At 53.4% G+C, this 15,425-nt stretch overlaps 1 protein-coding gene across 1 annotated transcript in view; it reads left to right on the forward strand.

Moving 5' to 3' along the window:
* Positions 1–1,205: 1,205 nt before the first annotated feature.
* Positions 1,206–15,425, forward strand: part of USP7 (ubiquitin specific peptidase 7) — a 56,581-nt gene continuing 42,361 nt past the window's right edge. The window contains exon 1 of the mRNA XM_051847390.2: positions 1,206–1,396. Coding sequence (XP_051703350.1) covers positions 1,321–1,396 — 76 coding nt within the window. The 5' untranslated portion in view covers positions 1,206–1,320. The remainder of the gene's footprint in view (positions 1,397–15,425) is intronic.

Raw genomic sequence — 15,425 nt, forward strand, 5'->3', positions numbered from 1 at the left:
TCGGCAGGTTCATTCGCTGAACCTGGAGTTCGCGACCCCACGATCCTGACCAGCCCCGTTCGATAGGAAGCAAAGAAACTCGTGCCGAATCAGGGGCTCCTGGGGTTAGTTTTACGGGGCCAAACTTGGCCAGACTGGACTGATGGTGAAAAAATGAAGTTCTCCCACGTTAGATACTGGGTGGGAAAAAAAAAAAAACAACACCTAATATCGGTGTATGGGGAGGCAAATAACAACCACAAGGCGCTCCCCGCTCTCCTCTCTACGCCCCGGGCGCCCTTCGCGACCAGGCCCTCTCCCAGCCCGGGGGCGCGCAGCCGGGATTCGAACCCCAGCGCGGGGACGCGTTCCTGGACCCTCCCCCTCGGTCGTCCCCGGGTCTCCGGGGGCCGGGGACGTTTCTGGACACCTCCCCCGCTCCGGCCGCTGTCCCCTCCCCCCGCCCCGTCAGAGCCCGGTGGCCGAGCGGCCCGCGTCCCACCGCGGCTGAGGGCCCGCGCGGGGGTGCGGCGCGGCGCGGCGCGGCGGGGCGGGCCGCGGCCCGGGCGGCGGGCGGGCGGGCCGCTCCCTGCTCCGCCTCCCCTGCTCCGCCTCCCGCTCCCGCTCCCGCTCCGCCCGTTCTCCTCCCTCGCTCGCTCGCTCGCTCTAGGCCCCCCATGCGGATGTGACATTTCACGCCGCCGCCATTTTGAGAGCGAGCCGAGCCGAGCCGCCGGGCGCCGCGTCCGCTGCCGGAGCCCCGACGACGCCGCTGAGGAGGCGGAGGCCGCAGCGCCCGGAGCGCGGCCGGCCCGTCGCCCGCCCGCGCCGCCGCCGCTCCCGCCGGGCCCCGGCCCCGCAAGCCCGCCGCAGCCGGCCAGGCCTCCCGCCCGCCGCGCCCGGCCCGAGGCGGGGCTGACTCCGCGGCCCCCGCCCGGCCGCCCTCCGCCCCCGGCCGGCCCGCGGCTCGGCGGCCCCGGCCCCGGCTCCGGCGGCGGGAGGCGGGCCCCGCGGCGGCGGCGGCGGCGGCGGCGGCGGCGGCCGCAGCCAGCGACGAGGCCGCTCGGCCCGGCCCGCCGGCCGCCCGCCCGCCTCGGCGCCGAGATTGGGCGAATCGCGAGCAAGTACGTGCGCGTCTCCCTGCCGCCGCCGCCGCCGCCGCCGCCGCCCGCCGCGGGCCGCCCCGGGGCCGCCGCCGCCGCCGCCGACGACGCGCGGGAGGAGGAGGAGGAGGCCGCCCCGCCGCCGCCGCCGCCGCCGCCGCCCCGGCTCGCCGCCGCCCGCCCGCCGGGCCCGCAGCCCCGGCTTCTGGCCGCAGGCGAGGCCCAGGCCGCGGCCGACATGAACCACCAGCAGCAGCAACAGCAGAAAGCGGGCGAGCAGCAGCTGAGCGAGCCCGAGGACATGGAGATGGAAGGTGAGGCCCCGTGAGCCGCCGGCGGCGGGGCCGGGGGACCCTTTTCATTGTGGCCCGGGGGGGAGCCGCGGGAGCCACGCGAGGGGCTCGCCATCTTTAAGCAGGCCCCGGGCGGCCGCGGGGCCTCGGCCCGTCCGCCCCGGCCTGGCTCGGCCCGGGCTGCACCGTCATGCCGGGCCCGCGGGCAGGGGGGCGGCCGCCGGGACCCGGGCGCGGCGCATTGTCCGACCCCCACGGCCTCGGGGCGCCCGGCCCTCCCTCCGACAAAAGCGCCGGGAGTTGTAAATGAGGGCGCTCGGGCCGCCGAGGGACCGAGGTGTTTTCTCTCTCGCTCTGGGCCGTCCTAGTTCCCTGGGCCTTGGGGTGCTGGGGCCTGCTCGGCCCTGTGAGCTTCGGCAGCTCCACGCCTCGGCGGGCTCGGGGCCGCCCGCACCTGCTGGGTGCGCTCCCCGGGAGAGTCCCCGGTTCATTCCGTAACCGCGCTGCCGAGTGCCGGCCTTAGTCTTGAAGACACCTGCGAGGGCACGCAGGTGTTCTCAGTCTTCGGACTGGCTCACAGGTCGGACCCGGGCGCTCTCGGTGTCCTGAGTTACCTGCTGCTCGGGGTTTGGTACCTGGCTGTGTGTGGTGCGGCCAACACCGGTCAGGTGTGTGGCTTGAAACTGCACGTGAAAGCGGCGCCACGTTCGGCTCCCAGCGTCGGAACCCAACCTGATGGAAGGAAGCTCTGTTTTCAGCCCGCGGGGCAGCGGTCCTCCAGGGTGCTGTCCTTTGAGATGGACGGTCTCGGTTACAAAGGTTTGATGCAAAGGCGCTTTTTATTTCCCGTGGCCCAAAGCACTTGGGGCAAAGTCAAAATAGCCTTAATTTTTAAAAAAGTAGTTTGCTGACTTAGGTGAAGTGGTGAGACTGGCGAGCGTCAGGCAAGGGGACACCTGAGTGGGGTGCTGAGCATGCTCCGAGATCCTGGGTTGCGTGAGAGGTAGAGAGAAAAGCGTTTGTCCTGTGCGGGGCATGGCTGACCACGACCCGCACTCTCCTGTGCCGAACTTCCGGCCTGGGATTGGATGGCCACGGAGAGAATGGCCTGGGTGTCCCGAGCCCCAGAGCGACAGATGCTTGCGAAGCACTTGCACCCACAGCGGTTATCAATGAGGGGGCCAGCGCCCAGGCTATCCATTTCACTTGGCCCCGGTAAGGCGGGCAGGTCACCCGGCGCCTGGCGTGTGCAGCCGAAGTCTGCCTTTGCCGAGAGCGTTTCCTGCTTGCCTTCTATGCCATGTTTTGCCGCGGCAGACCTACAACATTACAAACAGGATCGCTTCTGTCCAGTACTCGAGCGTCTCCGGTTCCCATGGAGGCTGTCCTGACCGCTGTGCAGGTGTTGGTGGAGCCAGGTGAGGATTCACAGGCACAGCCGTGGCTGCTGAGCCGGTTTGTGACACAGAATTGTATCTTTGGGGAGATGTCAGTGTCTACAAGTTTCAAGGACTTTGCCGAAAGCCTAGAGTGTTGAAGAGCAGTGAAAGCAACTTCCCCAGAGTCTGTGGGCACCCTCGGGACTTGATTGTCCTCCTGAAGTTTGGTTTTCTATCAGTGACTGCCATGGAAGGCAACCCCATGCAGCTTGCCCAGAGTCGCAGGTTGGAATGGCACAGGCTTTAGTTGTGAACGAACGCTGACTCCTTAAACTTTAGGAACCAGTTTTTTTCTCAGTCCCCCCCTTCATTATCCCAAAGGTGCCTTGTCTTGAAGGGCGTAAGCTGGCTGTGGATGAGTAGTGAGTAGTGCCCTGTGTGCACCCACGGCTGCCTATGTCTTAATCTCTTGCAGCCTTCCCACTTCTGAAATGTTGTAGGCTCACATATTAGGGTCAGAGAGAGCAACAGCAGACCTCTATTAAAAAGCCAAAAGGGTGGAATTTCGTGAATATCTACTTTCTTAGCCTGCAGGTTGCCAGGCTGGGAATGGGCTGCACCTGTTCAGTGTCTTTGCATTGACTCCTGCAGAAGTAGCAGCTGGAAACTGTCGGGGTTTGACCAGAAGAGGAGGGAAGGCTTTGTGAGTGAGGAGCATCTACCCGCCCCAGCTGGGCAGGGTGGTTTCGAGCAGGCTGGAAGACTGGTTGGGTTGGTTGCTTTTCTCCTATCAATAGGTCTGTGTTAGTTGACTATCCTTGCCTCACTGTGTTGGGCTTACATTTGGTTTTGACTGAACTCTGCTGTCTACTGGAGAATAGCAATTCTCTGGGTTAGTGTGTTTTTTTTTTTTTTTTTTTTTAAGGTCCTGTTCTGAGTAGGGAGGAAAGTTAGGAAGTGAAGTGCAGAGAGGGAAAAGGTGGGGGCAGCCCTTTGACAGTGCATCGGTGTTGGGACCTCGCACCTCCTGTAGGGCCTGAGCAGCTACCTGTGCGTTGCCAGGTGGGAGGCAGAGGGGGTGGGGGTGGGGGTGGGGGATGAATTTGCTTATTCACTGTCTGCTGCCTTCATGGCCATGGAGGCCCAGGGGCTGACGGAGCGGAGCGCCTTGTGCTGGTCCTTGCCCTTTGAGTACATGTGGAGGTGGTAATCTGGTGTGTGTGCTCTGTTGAATCAACAGGAAGTTTTCCCAGGCCTTGCTTCAGCTGCATGGGCTGGCTGGCACAGGGAAATCCTGGTGTGTGTTCCTTGGCAGGGCTCGTCTGTGTGTGAGTGTGGTCTCTGAAACCCATGGGGTGGGTGGTTGACTTCTGTGCACCCCTAGGCCGCGGCTGGAAGTCACTGTAGCTTCACCTACTTCTGGTTTTGTTTGGGGGTGTCGAGGAGGTGGTTCCACGCTGGTGTGAGTAGGAGTTTTGACTTTCTGCTAGAGCATGTTGAGGGGAACCTGAGTGCTTTTGTGTGCACCCAGATAAACTGAACTTGGGCTATGTTAACCTGAAACATGAGATTCTCCTCACATAGCACCGTAGCAGGACGAAATCAAACAAGATGAGGATACTGATTATTTTTCCTAACATTGGCTTCAGTTGCTGAAAGAATTCTTTGCGAAACTACAAAGTGAATGTGAACTCGAGAACCCAGTACAGGAGGATTTAGGCCAGCCCCGGAGACATCTCACTCTGTCAGATTTCCATAGCTTTCAAAGTCATCCCCGCGGCCTGCCTCTTTCCTGGTTATTTTGGGTTGTGGAGTTCCTGATGAACTCTGCAATCAAATAAATGATTGATAGCAAAGATAGCAAGAACATGCACTTTTCCCTTCTTTTTACACTCAGTGTTTTGGAAAGGACCAAAGAGGTCGTGAAGTTGAAATTGTGCTAAGGCACGGCAGTGGCTGGGAGACAGCAGGTCTTAGCCAGGCCCGGGGTGGAGTCAGGAGTTTGCTGCCTTGGACATCAGGCACGTTGCTGAAGTTGGGTGGTTCATTTCCCACTCTAGTAGGAGGTCAGTTACACCTGCCGGTCAGCAGCAGGTATGAAGGGCCAGCCCTGAGCTTGGAGCGTAGATGTGGAGTGCTGCTGTGGGGCAGACACATCTCACTCAGGTGGGGCAAGTGGATTGCTAGGGGCACGCCAGAATGTCCTCAAGTAGCCGTGTCCTGTGTGTTAGGAGAGAGACATGACCAGCCTCAGCTGAAGCATTGCTGTTGGAGAAGTTCTGGGTTTGGTGTGCCTAAGGAGAAATCCCAAGTGAGAAATGAAATGGGTAGTGGGCATTGAGCCGGTGTGCTGCTGCTGGGTAGCCCCTCTCGTTGTTCTTGCTCTAGTCTTGGATTCTACAGTGATGGGTTTTCTGAAGTTGAGAATTGGGTTGAAGCAGGGAAATTGGGGCAGCAAACGTCCAGCCTGTGGAAGTCACCTCTCAGGATCCCCAACAGCCTGCTACTCTTCGGTTTTCCAGCCAACCCTGCCAACAGGTGCCTGTTGCTTGCTTGGTGCCCAGACTTTGCAGGAGACTGTTTGCTTAGTGGTCTCTGCTGCTTCCCGGCCTGAGCCCACAGCTGTCTTCACAGTAATCACACAGCCAGCATCTTCAGGGGGTCCCGGCCTGCCTGGTGCTGCCAGCTGTCAGCACACAAGCACTTGGTGGTGGTGGTCTCCCCTGGATACACAGGACGGATACCCCAGGGAAGCAGTTCAAAGCCGCATGCCAGGTGCGGCCTTTTGCCCTGCTCGCTGCGTGGCCGGTGGGTCACCATCTGTGGACCTGTCTTCCTCAGTGTTGGGCTGCTTGATCTGAAGATGACCTGCTTGTGTTCCTTTTTCGTTTGTGGGAGACGTTCACACCAGAAAACACTGTTTCAGTGCGTGCGGGCAGGGGCTGAGCTGTGGTGGCCAGCGAAGGCTGGCAGGGCGGCTGGTGAGAGGAGCTGAGGCCATAAACCAATATTGCTTTGATAGCTGCTCATTCAGTTTTATTGCTTTTAACGTAAGTTGCTTTAAGTAACATAATGGCATTTTTTGATCCTGTCGGAAGGAAAAGCTTGTTTTCCAGACAAGGACACTGATAGAACTCCATAAATTACTGATGGATTCTTTTGAGTATTTTAAAAAATGTATTCATGATATTGCTGGTGTTTTGTATGGGTAATAGGCAGCCTATGAATTTCTGCTTGATTTCCAAAGCAGATTTTACCCATGAGAACAAGGGTTGTAATAAGGTATTCATTGACATGTACTATGATTTTAACAGTGAAATGTCAGGTGCTTCAACTGTTGGTTCACAAGTAACTTGGACTTAAGAGAGTTGGAGGAAACAGGGTTTAAGTGTCATGTGCAGGTAAAAAATCAGGACATTTTTGTAGCACACGTGTTGGCTAATGAGAAGTCAGTCGTGTTGAAATTCTTGAAAAGAAACAGATCTGCTCCCGAAGGTTGGGGTCTGACGTTTCATTTGGGAGTTGGAAACGGTGATTAGAAGTTTCTTATGGGGGGAAATGGGCAGAAGCAAGAATGCTTATAGAACTCAGCGATGCAAGAAGGAAGCCAGGGAAGCCAGCAAGAACCCGGACTTGGAAGGCCAGGGGCCTGTAGGGCTCCCCTGGGAGTGGACGCTGCCTGACCCCAGTTCTGGGGGTTGCAGGGAGAGAGTGGTCATGGCAGTTGTGCTTGTGTGTGTGTGTGTGTGTGTGTGTGTCTGTCTCCATGAACCCTGGAGGGGTGGAGACTGGTCTTATGATGTCACCGCTGTTGGTTGTTGTAGAGGTGCCTAGGTTCCCTTTTAAGATACACAAATTATTTGATTGATAGGAGCTTTAACATGAAAGTTTGAAACCTGGTGGTGAGTGTGGTGCCCCAGCCTTAGGGGTGGTCTCATTCTTTCATGTTAGTGAAAATCGAAAAGCTAGCCAGAAGGAGGCTCCCGTGTCAAACTGGCACACTTGTGTGTGTGTGTGTGTGTGTGTGTGTGTGTTGGAGTATTCAGAAGCCCAGGGCCTTTGGTTTTTTATGCCAAGCCAGTGACAACCGTATTGGGATGGCAGTGTCCTGTGTAATGCACCAATCCCTAGAATATTGACTGGGAAGGACTGACTCTCGCAATTAAGTTGTTGAGCTGGCATCTGGTTTGGAAAGCACGTTGTGAGTTTGGTAGGGTGACCTGTTTGATCGCACCCCAGGGTGTAGCCACAGGTGTCTGGGTGGCAGTCTTCTCGTGGCTGCCCCCCTGCTGCCTCACTCTCCTTACTTTAAGAAGGGGGTGGCATTTCCAAGCGAGACCGTATGTTCTCTTTCTGAATGTGTGGGCTGAGCACACCCTGCTCCCCCACAGCCCCTTCCAAAATGCTATGGGCCGTTGGCCTTGGCTTGCATGTGGCTTTGGCGTATAAATCTTATTTCAAGACTCCTTATTGACCTCCCCAGTTGCTGTTTTAAAACAAGCCACATAGCACTGCTTCACATGGTCATGTGGTTACATGGTCCCACTCCTGCTAAATACTGTAGAGTAGGTAATCTTGAAGTGCTAGTTTATATCATCTTGAAGGACAAATTGTGCAGTCAGGCAAACTAGGAAGAGGTTAAGAACATTTCTGGGTCTGTATTGGTGGTTCATGGCCGTCTTAGAGGCCGAGATGAGATGAGTCTGGGTGCTTTTTTTTTAAGTTAGCCATCATATTTTTTTTTTAAAGATTTATTTGAAAGGCAGAGTTAGAGAGGCAGAGGCAGAGCACGTAGAGAGAGGTCTTCTATCTGCTAATTTACTCCCCCGAATGGCTGTAATTGCTGGAGCTGGGCTGATCTGAAGCCAGGAGCTTCTTCCATGTCTCCCGCACGGGTGCAGGGGCCCAAGGACTTGGGCTATCCTCTGCTGCTTTCGCAGGCCATAGCAGAGAGCCCAGTCAGAAGTGGAGCAGCTGGGACACGTTTCTAGTGCCGTGGCATATTGGACAGTGCCGGTGTAGGCCTCCGCATTCTCTGAAAGTTTGATTGGCCTGTGCTGGCCTAGCCTGTCTTGCTTAGAAGATGTTTCTGGTCCCATTAGGGTCCCTTTGAAAGTTTGAAAGATAGTGTGAATCAGTGATTCTCAGGGGAACTCTTTCACATTATTTGTAATGAAAGACTTGTATTTATTTCCATTCGATTGTGGGCAGTAGAAATGCAACGCAACAGATCAAAGGAATGAAGAAAACTAGACAAAACACAAGCCCCAGGTTATTATTAAATTCAACAAAGATAAAATTACGTTTCAACAGTGATACTTAGGACAAGCATGCCTGGGAAGACAGGAGTAGAAGAAACTGCATGGTCACAGGAAGTGAGTACAGGCAGGTGGTGCTTAGGAGAATCGGCATTGTAAGTTACACAGTAACTTGCCACACGGTGCCAAAGCTTGCACGTAGGCTTTAATAAGGGGCAGCTGCTGTTTGCGGCAGACGGCTGCTCCCTTAGCAGTGTGGCAGCTTACTGTGCAATGCTGATTCTCTGTATTCAGCACCTGCCTGTACTCACTTCCTGTGACCATGCAGTTTCTTCTACTCCTGTCTTCCCATGCATGCTTGTCCTAAGATTTTTTATTTATTTATTTGAAGGTCAGAGTTACACAGAGGTTCTTCCCATGCAGGTGCAGGGACCCAAGGACTTGGGCCATCTTCTACTGCTTTCCCAGGCCAATAGCAGAAAACTGGATTGGAAGTGGAGCAGCCGGGACTCAAACTGGCGCCCATATGGGATGCCAGCACTGTAGGTGGCAGCTTTTCCCACTATGCCACAGCGCCAGCCCCCCAAGTATCACTGTTAAAATGGAATTTTATCTTTGCTGAATTTAATAGTGAACTGTTTTTTTTTTTTTTTTTAGTAAAATTCTTTGTTGCCTCATCTATGTTAAAACAGCTCCAACAGCTTATCCTATAAACTTAGAGCTAAATCATCTTTCACAGACAGATCCAGGATTTTATTTACTTTAGAATTACAGTGAATAAGTCCCCAAGCCTGCAGATTTTACAGCTGGGACGTTCCACTGATCATGGCCTGGGAGCGAGCACACCTCAGGTAACAGACACCAGCAGTTTGCAAGCACTCAGCTGTCCCATGCTCTGCCCATGGGACCCGTGTTTAGGTGTCACGGGGAAGTCAGATTGGGAGTTTCTGAAGCTCACTCAGTTGGCCCCAGCTCGTGGAGGGCGCCTGTTGAGGCCTCCGCCCTGAGTAGCACTGCACAAGGCACCTGTTTGCACCCCTAGCCCCGTGTTTGTCTCATGTCCACGTGGATCACTGTTCATTCCTGACAGAGGTGGCAGCAACGCTGTCCCTGCTGTGGTACCCACAGAGCCCCGTGCAGGCTTCATTCACCTGACACCAGCCTCTGGCAAGTACAGTGCTGGCTGCTGGGTTATGCTCCCTGCCCCCAGACTAGGGCTTCCGTGCAGGGCTGTGGTGGAACAGTGGTGCCCAGGAAGCCAGGGCTGAAGGCCTTGGAAGAGGTGGGTCAGGTGAGGCTTCATGGAGGGGGTGAGACAGCAGAGTTTTGAGAAAGAGGTCATTGTTACTGGGGGTGTGCTCTGTGCACCTAGAGCTCTATGGATGATGGTGCATGGGATGGTGCCCCACTGTCCCCAGATGTTTGCATCCTAATTCTGTGGAAGCTGTGCCTGTGCCACATTGTGTGGCAGAGTGACTTTGCAGATGTTTCCAGATGGGGAGATGGCCCTGCAGTGTTGGGGCCAGTGATCACAGGAGCCCAGTAAGGGGGGTAGGAGAGGTGGTGTCAGGGCTGTGCTGGCTGGGGAGAGACAGGCTAGCCAAGGAATGTGAGTGGGTGGGTGGCTGCTAGAAGCTGGAAAAGGAGAGGGACAGGTGTCCCCAGGCCTCCGACAACAGTGCAGGCCTGCCTCCTGGGATTTCCATTTCAGATGTGTGTAGAGCCACAGGTGTCCTAGTGGTCACTTTGAGCAGCCAGAGGACACTGACAGATCCAGGGAGGTGGATCAGAAGCAGCAGGTGGGGTACCTGGTGACTTGGCTGGGAGAGCTTCGGAAAGCGAGGCCTGCTGAGTTTCCGGCACCAAGGCTTCTGTTACAGGTCATGTGATATGCACTGTGCTTGCCACTCCAGAATGAGTACATCACCATCTCATTTTATAGCAGAAAAAACAAGGCACTGAGCAAGTTAAATACCCAGGGTCACCCAGAGCAAGTGGCAGAGCTGCCAGCACACATCGCTGGTCATAAAAGTAGTCATTATTGCCTTCTTACTTAAGCCCCTCTGCTGTTGTCCGCCATGTTTCTTCTCCTCTTCTCCTTTCTTTCCCACCCTCCATTTCTCTTCTCTTCTCAAACTTGAGTGGCAGGGAACAGAAATCTTCCAAATGCCCGTAATAGCCCAGACTGGGCTGGGCTGAAATCAGGAGTCCAGAATCTGGGTCTCTGACGCGGGTGGCTGGGACCCAGCCACTTGAGCTCGTGCTGGTGACTTAGGTGCTCACCACCCACAGCGACCAACTGCACTTGGGCTTCCTAGTCTGAACGTTTTTGTGTGGCTCACCACAAGCTTTGAATAGAGAAAGTAACTCACTGCCAGAGTAGGCTGGGGCCACCCATGCACTTCAGCAGGTGGGATTTGGTGGCATAAAGACACAACGCAGAGTACTACATGTTGATAAATCCGTTGGAATCAGATCTGAGCTGGTCTGTGTGCGATGTGAAGGGCCTGGCCCCCGTCAGCTCAGGGCACAGTGTCGCCTGTTTGAGCACCCGTTCTCTGGATGTGCAGTTGGGCATTCGGGCATTTAAACTTGCAAAGGCCTCACCCCCACAAGCCTCCCCACGCTGTGCTGTCACACAGACTGGCTGAGCCGGCTCAAGCACAGGTAGAGCCTCTGCTCCGTGGGCTGTGTTGGTCTCCTCCCTGCGGCCCAAATCGCCCAGTTTCTTTCTCTAAGTCAGTGACTTTCACAAGGTACAGGAGGGAAAAGTGGGCCAAATGTACAGTCTCAGGATTCCTAACTGGGTGGAGTGGAAGAAACTAGGTGGCTTCAGAGGCGAGCCTTGCTTCATAAACTTGCAGCTAGCTGTGTGGCACTTACTCAGTGTGTGGCATTAATTTGGATATTTTTCTTTTGTACCTCCTTACAGTGAATTTCAAAGCCCTATATTTGTATACATCAGGTTTATTTAAGTATAGGTGATAATGTACTTAAAAGATTTGTCTTCAACTTTAGGAAGGATCGTTTGTAAAGTGACTATAGCTGTCAAAAATTACAAGCCTATAGCTTGTAATACGGAAACCCTTATTTGGTTGGACTGTAGTCTTTTTTTTTTTTTTTTTTTTTTTTTTTTTTTTTTTTGACAGGCAGAGTTAAGAGAGAAAGGTCCTCCTTTTTCCCAATTGGCCGCCATGGCCGGCACTGCACCGATCTGAAGCCAGGAGCCAGGTGCTTCTTCCCGGTCTCCCAAGCAGGTGCAGTGCCCAAGCACTTGGGCCATCCTCCACTGCACTCCTGGGCCACAGCTGAGAGCTGGACTGAAGAGTAGCAACCGGGACTGAACTGGCACCCCAACTGGGACTAGAACCCGGGGTGCTGGTGCCGCAGGTGGAGGATTAGCCAAATAAGCCGTGGTGCTGGCCTGGACTGGAGTCTTTATCATTCAGTTACTGATAGAAGAAAGCTTAAATTAAATATAGCTTTTTCATTGTGTTTTCTGAATCTCCCCTCTGCTCACACAGCGCTCAAGAGCGCTGATTCTGAGATGGTGGTCATACAGCAATTTCAGCTGTGCAGAGTTGACTGGCTGTTTGTTGGTCCCCATTTGTACATGAGGTTCTTCTGGGGGAAAATAAGGAGGGAACTTGGAGCATGGACAGGAGTGCAGTGTCCACAGAAGCTAGCAGTGACATGCAGTGATGAGTGGTTAACGGTGAGCACGTAGATCAGTGCCTGGAGGTGAGGTATGGGTGAGAGGTGACCCTTGAGGTGACTGAGGGTGGCCGTTCATAGCCAGCACAGCAACAGGAGGGGCTGGGTGGCCGTTTACAGCTGTTGTGGCCTCTTGCAGCACTGGTAGTGCCATAGGAAACGTGGCCCCTGCCCAGAGTGTTGGTGGTTTTCAGAATTATTCTAAAATGGGGCTTAATTGCCTTGGGGATGTGGAGAGAAGTGTTCCTACTCACATCTGAAAAGTTTTTTACTGGTGAGTATTCCATTTGGAAATCAGAGGCTGTTTGAAGATCTGGTTTCTATTTTGACAAAGTTAAAAGGCCTCTGTTCTCTTTTGGGTACGTTTTAGCACAGAGCACTGGGCCATGCAGCTTTGCTCCGGAGTGGAAAGTGGCCCTTCCCTTGCAGGTGGAGATACCAAGGCAGGGGAGGAAGTGCTTTCTGGCCATTTAGCCCCTCACTACATGTGGCTGATGACAGTGAAGCGAATCACGAACTGTTTAGTTTCTCAGTCTCAGTTACTCAGCCGCATTCCGTGTTCTGAGTAAGTACATGTGGCTATTGAAATTAAACAAGATTGAAAATAGCAGTTCCATCAGGGCGGCCACACGTAGCTGGTGGCCGCCCTCCTGGACCGCGCGGCGGTGCACTGTCTCCGTCGGAGGGGTTCTGTGGACCTGTGAGCAGGGGTCATGTTACCTCTGCTTCTGGAGCAGAGTCTGCCTTGGTCTGGATGTTTGGGGTTTACTGTAGAGAGCCTAGACCTGCCCAAACCTGTGCACACTTGCCGGTAATCTGCCGATCTGCCCTTGAGGCCAAGATGAAGGAGTGTTCAGGTGTCCTGCCTGCCGCATGCCACAGGTGAGCAAGCAAGGCTATAGACGTTGCCAGGCGAGATGCATGGGGTTACGGGATGCAGGATGTGGTGCAGAATGGCGCTTGCTGTGGACGCCAAGGGGTGGTTCGGAGCTGGGTGGGAAGCAGGGATTCCAGAGGCAAGGATTCCGGGTGGATACACTGAGCCCCTCCTCTGTTTCTGGGGTGTGTCCGTTATGTTGTATTCGTGGCTTTGAGATAGGAAAGTGTATGTTCTGTGCCCGGTTCATTTTCTGTGCCTTCACAGACGTTTCTGTCTACACAGTACCAAATAATCAGAGCCTTGCACTTCCATAATGTAGCTTCTGCCAAACTGGTACAGTGTTAAATGCCAGCTAACCTGAATTCTACATGCTTTGATAGCAGTGATAGAAGATTTAAATTTGCATTTTCCATTTATTATAGAATGTTGTAATCACCATTTTTTTAAAGATTTATTTATTCGAAAGTCAGAATTACACAGAGAGGGGCGGGGAGAGAGAGAGAGAGAGGTCTTCCATCTGCTGGTTCACTCCCCAATTGGCCGCAACAGCGGGAGCTGTGCTGATCTGAAGCCGGGAGCTTCTTCTGGGTCTCCCGTGTGGGTGCTGGGGCCCAAGAACTTGGGCCATCTTCTAGTGCTTTCCCAGGCCATAGCAGAGAGCTGGGTCAGAAGAGGAGCAGCCGGGACTCAAACTGGTGCCCATATAGGATGCCGGCGCTTCAGGCCAGGACGTTAACCTGCTCTGCCAAATGCTGGCTCCATCACCATGGTTTCATAGTTATGTCACCTACCACAGTTCAGCCATGGAATGCATCCAGTTTCATGGTTTTTAGTCTGTTCACAATTGTGTAGCTCTCAGTAAAACCAATTTTATAATGTTTCCATCACCACAAGAACAATCTCTGTTCTGTTAGCAGCCACTGCCCCTCTGCCCCTCTGCCCCCAGCCCTGGCACCACTGATCCATCAGTGACTCGACCCGTTCTGGACCTCTCCCACAGATGAACCTGTGCGGTGTTCTTGGCTTTGGCGCTGACTTTGCACGAGGGTCGCGAGATTGGTCCCTGCTGCATCGTGTGCTGCTGCTTCCCTCTGTTGACTGGCTTTGCAGAATAGTGTTCTGTTGTGTGGAACCTCACCACGGGTCATACTGGGTCAGAAAGATGTGCAGCTTCTCATGATTGGTCATCTGTAATAGGCTTTATTCCATGTTTCTATAAAGGACTTGACCTTGCTGGTAGTTAGGAATGTGTTGCATAGCTGTAACGCACCTGTTGGGTGCTGGGGGTTGAGGGCTTGGTATCAGTGTCTTGTCTGCATCAGCACCTCTGGGAGAGGGCGAGGGGTTGATAGAGGGATGCTGCCGTGTGCAGCAGTGGCAGCTGGTCTGGGTCTGCTACTGACGTCCATGAGGCTGCGCTCTGCGTGGGGAGATGGGTACCAGTGGGAGGGCTGAGCTGCACCCCATCCCCATCAGCCTGTCACCACTTGCAGGGGTCCAGTACTCGACTGGCGCTCTTCTTCCCAAAATTCAGGCCTAAGGGCGTGTGCCTACCCCTTGACCCACCCACCCCCAGTGACACAGTATCTCATCACCAGGTCCCTGCTGAGAGGGCCACGTGGTCTCAGCTGAGCGAGGACAGCACAGCGTGAGCTGGGTCTCTGGAACTCTGGGGTGTTGGGACCCCGTGCTAGCCCTGAAACTTGATGAGGATCCCAAGGGAGCTATTGGTTGGGGCTTTATATCAGTCAGAGTTTACCGTGTTAGAAATTTAAAACTAAGACCAATTATAAACATTTGTTCATTAAAAGAAACCCAATACGTAATAACACAAATAACATAGTTTTTATAGAAAATTATTTCCTGAAAAAAAATTTAGTGAAAACAATGTTGCTTCACGCTTCAGCACCTTTATTGTCTGACTTAACAGCAGGTGGCTGGGTTCTGCTTCTGCTTTCAGTTGGAGCATGATTTGAGTTAGAAACAGTCTTGTCAGTGGAAGATGGCCCAAGTCCTTGGGCCTCTGCACCCACATGGTAGACCTGGAAGAAGCTCCTGGCTCCTGGCTTCAGATTGGCGCAGCTCTGGCCGTTGCAGCCAACTGGGGTGTGAACCAGCCAATTAGGGAGTGAACCAGCAGATGGAAGACCTCTCTGTCTCTCCCTCTCTCTGTAACTCTTTCAAATAAATTAAAAAAAAAAAAAAAGTAACAGCATACAGTTAGAAGAGGAAGGGTTGTTCTTTTTTTTTTTAAATTTATTTGAAAGTATTAGAGACGGAGAGAGGTTTTTTTTTTTTTTAACTTTTATTTAATATAAATTTCCAAAGTACAGCTTATGGATTACAATGGCTTCCCTCCCCATAACGTCCCTCCCACCCGCAACCCTCCCCTCTCCCACTCCCTCTCCCCTTCCATTCACATCAAGATTCATTTTCGATTCTCTTTATCTACAGAAGATCAGTTTCGCATACATTAAGTAAAGATTTCAACAGTTTGCTCCCACACAGAAACATAAAGTGAAAAATAATAGATGATTTTTTAAATGATGATGAAATCAGATCAGACCTATTGTCATGCTTAATCCCAGTGAGAGTCAAGTTGGGAACTGATAATTTCTTTTTTTTTTTTTACAGAAGATCAGTTTAGTATACATTAAGTAAAGCTTTCAACAGTTTGCACCCCCATAGAAACACAAAGTGAAATATACTGTTTGAGTACTCGTTATAGCATTAAGTCTCAATGTATAGCATGCTAAGGACAGAGATCCTACATGAGGAGTAAGTGCACAGTGACTCCTGTTGTTGACTTTACAAATTGA

Source organism: Oryctolagus cuniculus, chromosome 19 (assembly GCF_964237555.1).
Source record: "Oryctolagus cuniculus chromosome 19, mOryCun1.1, whole genome shotgun sequence".
NCBI classification, from domain to species: domain Eukaryota; kingdom Metazoa; phylum Chordata; class Mammalia; order Lagomorpha; family Leporidae; genus Oryctolagus; species Oryctolagus cuniculus.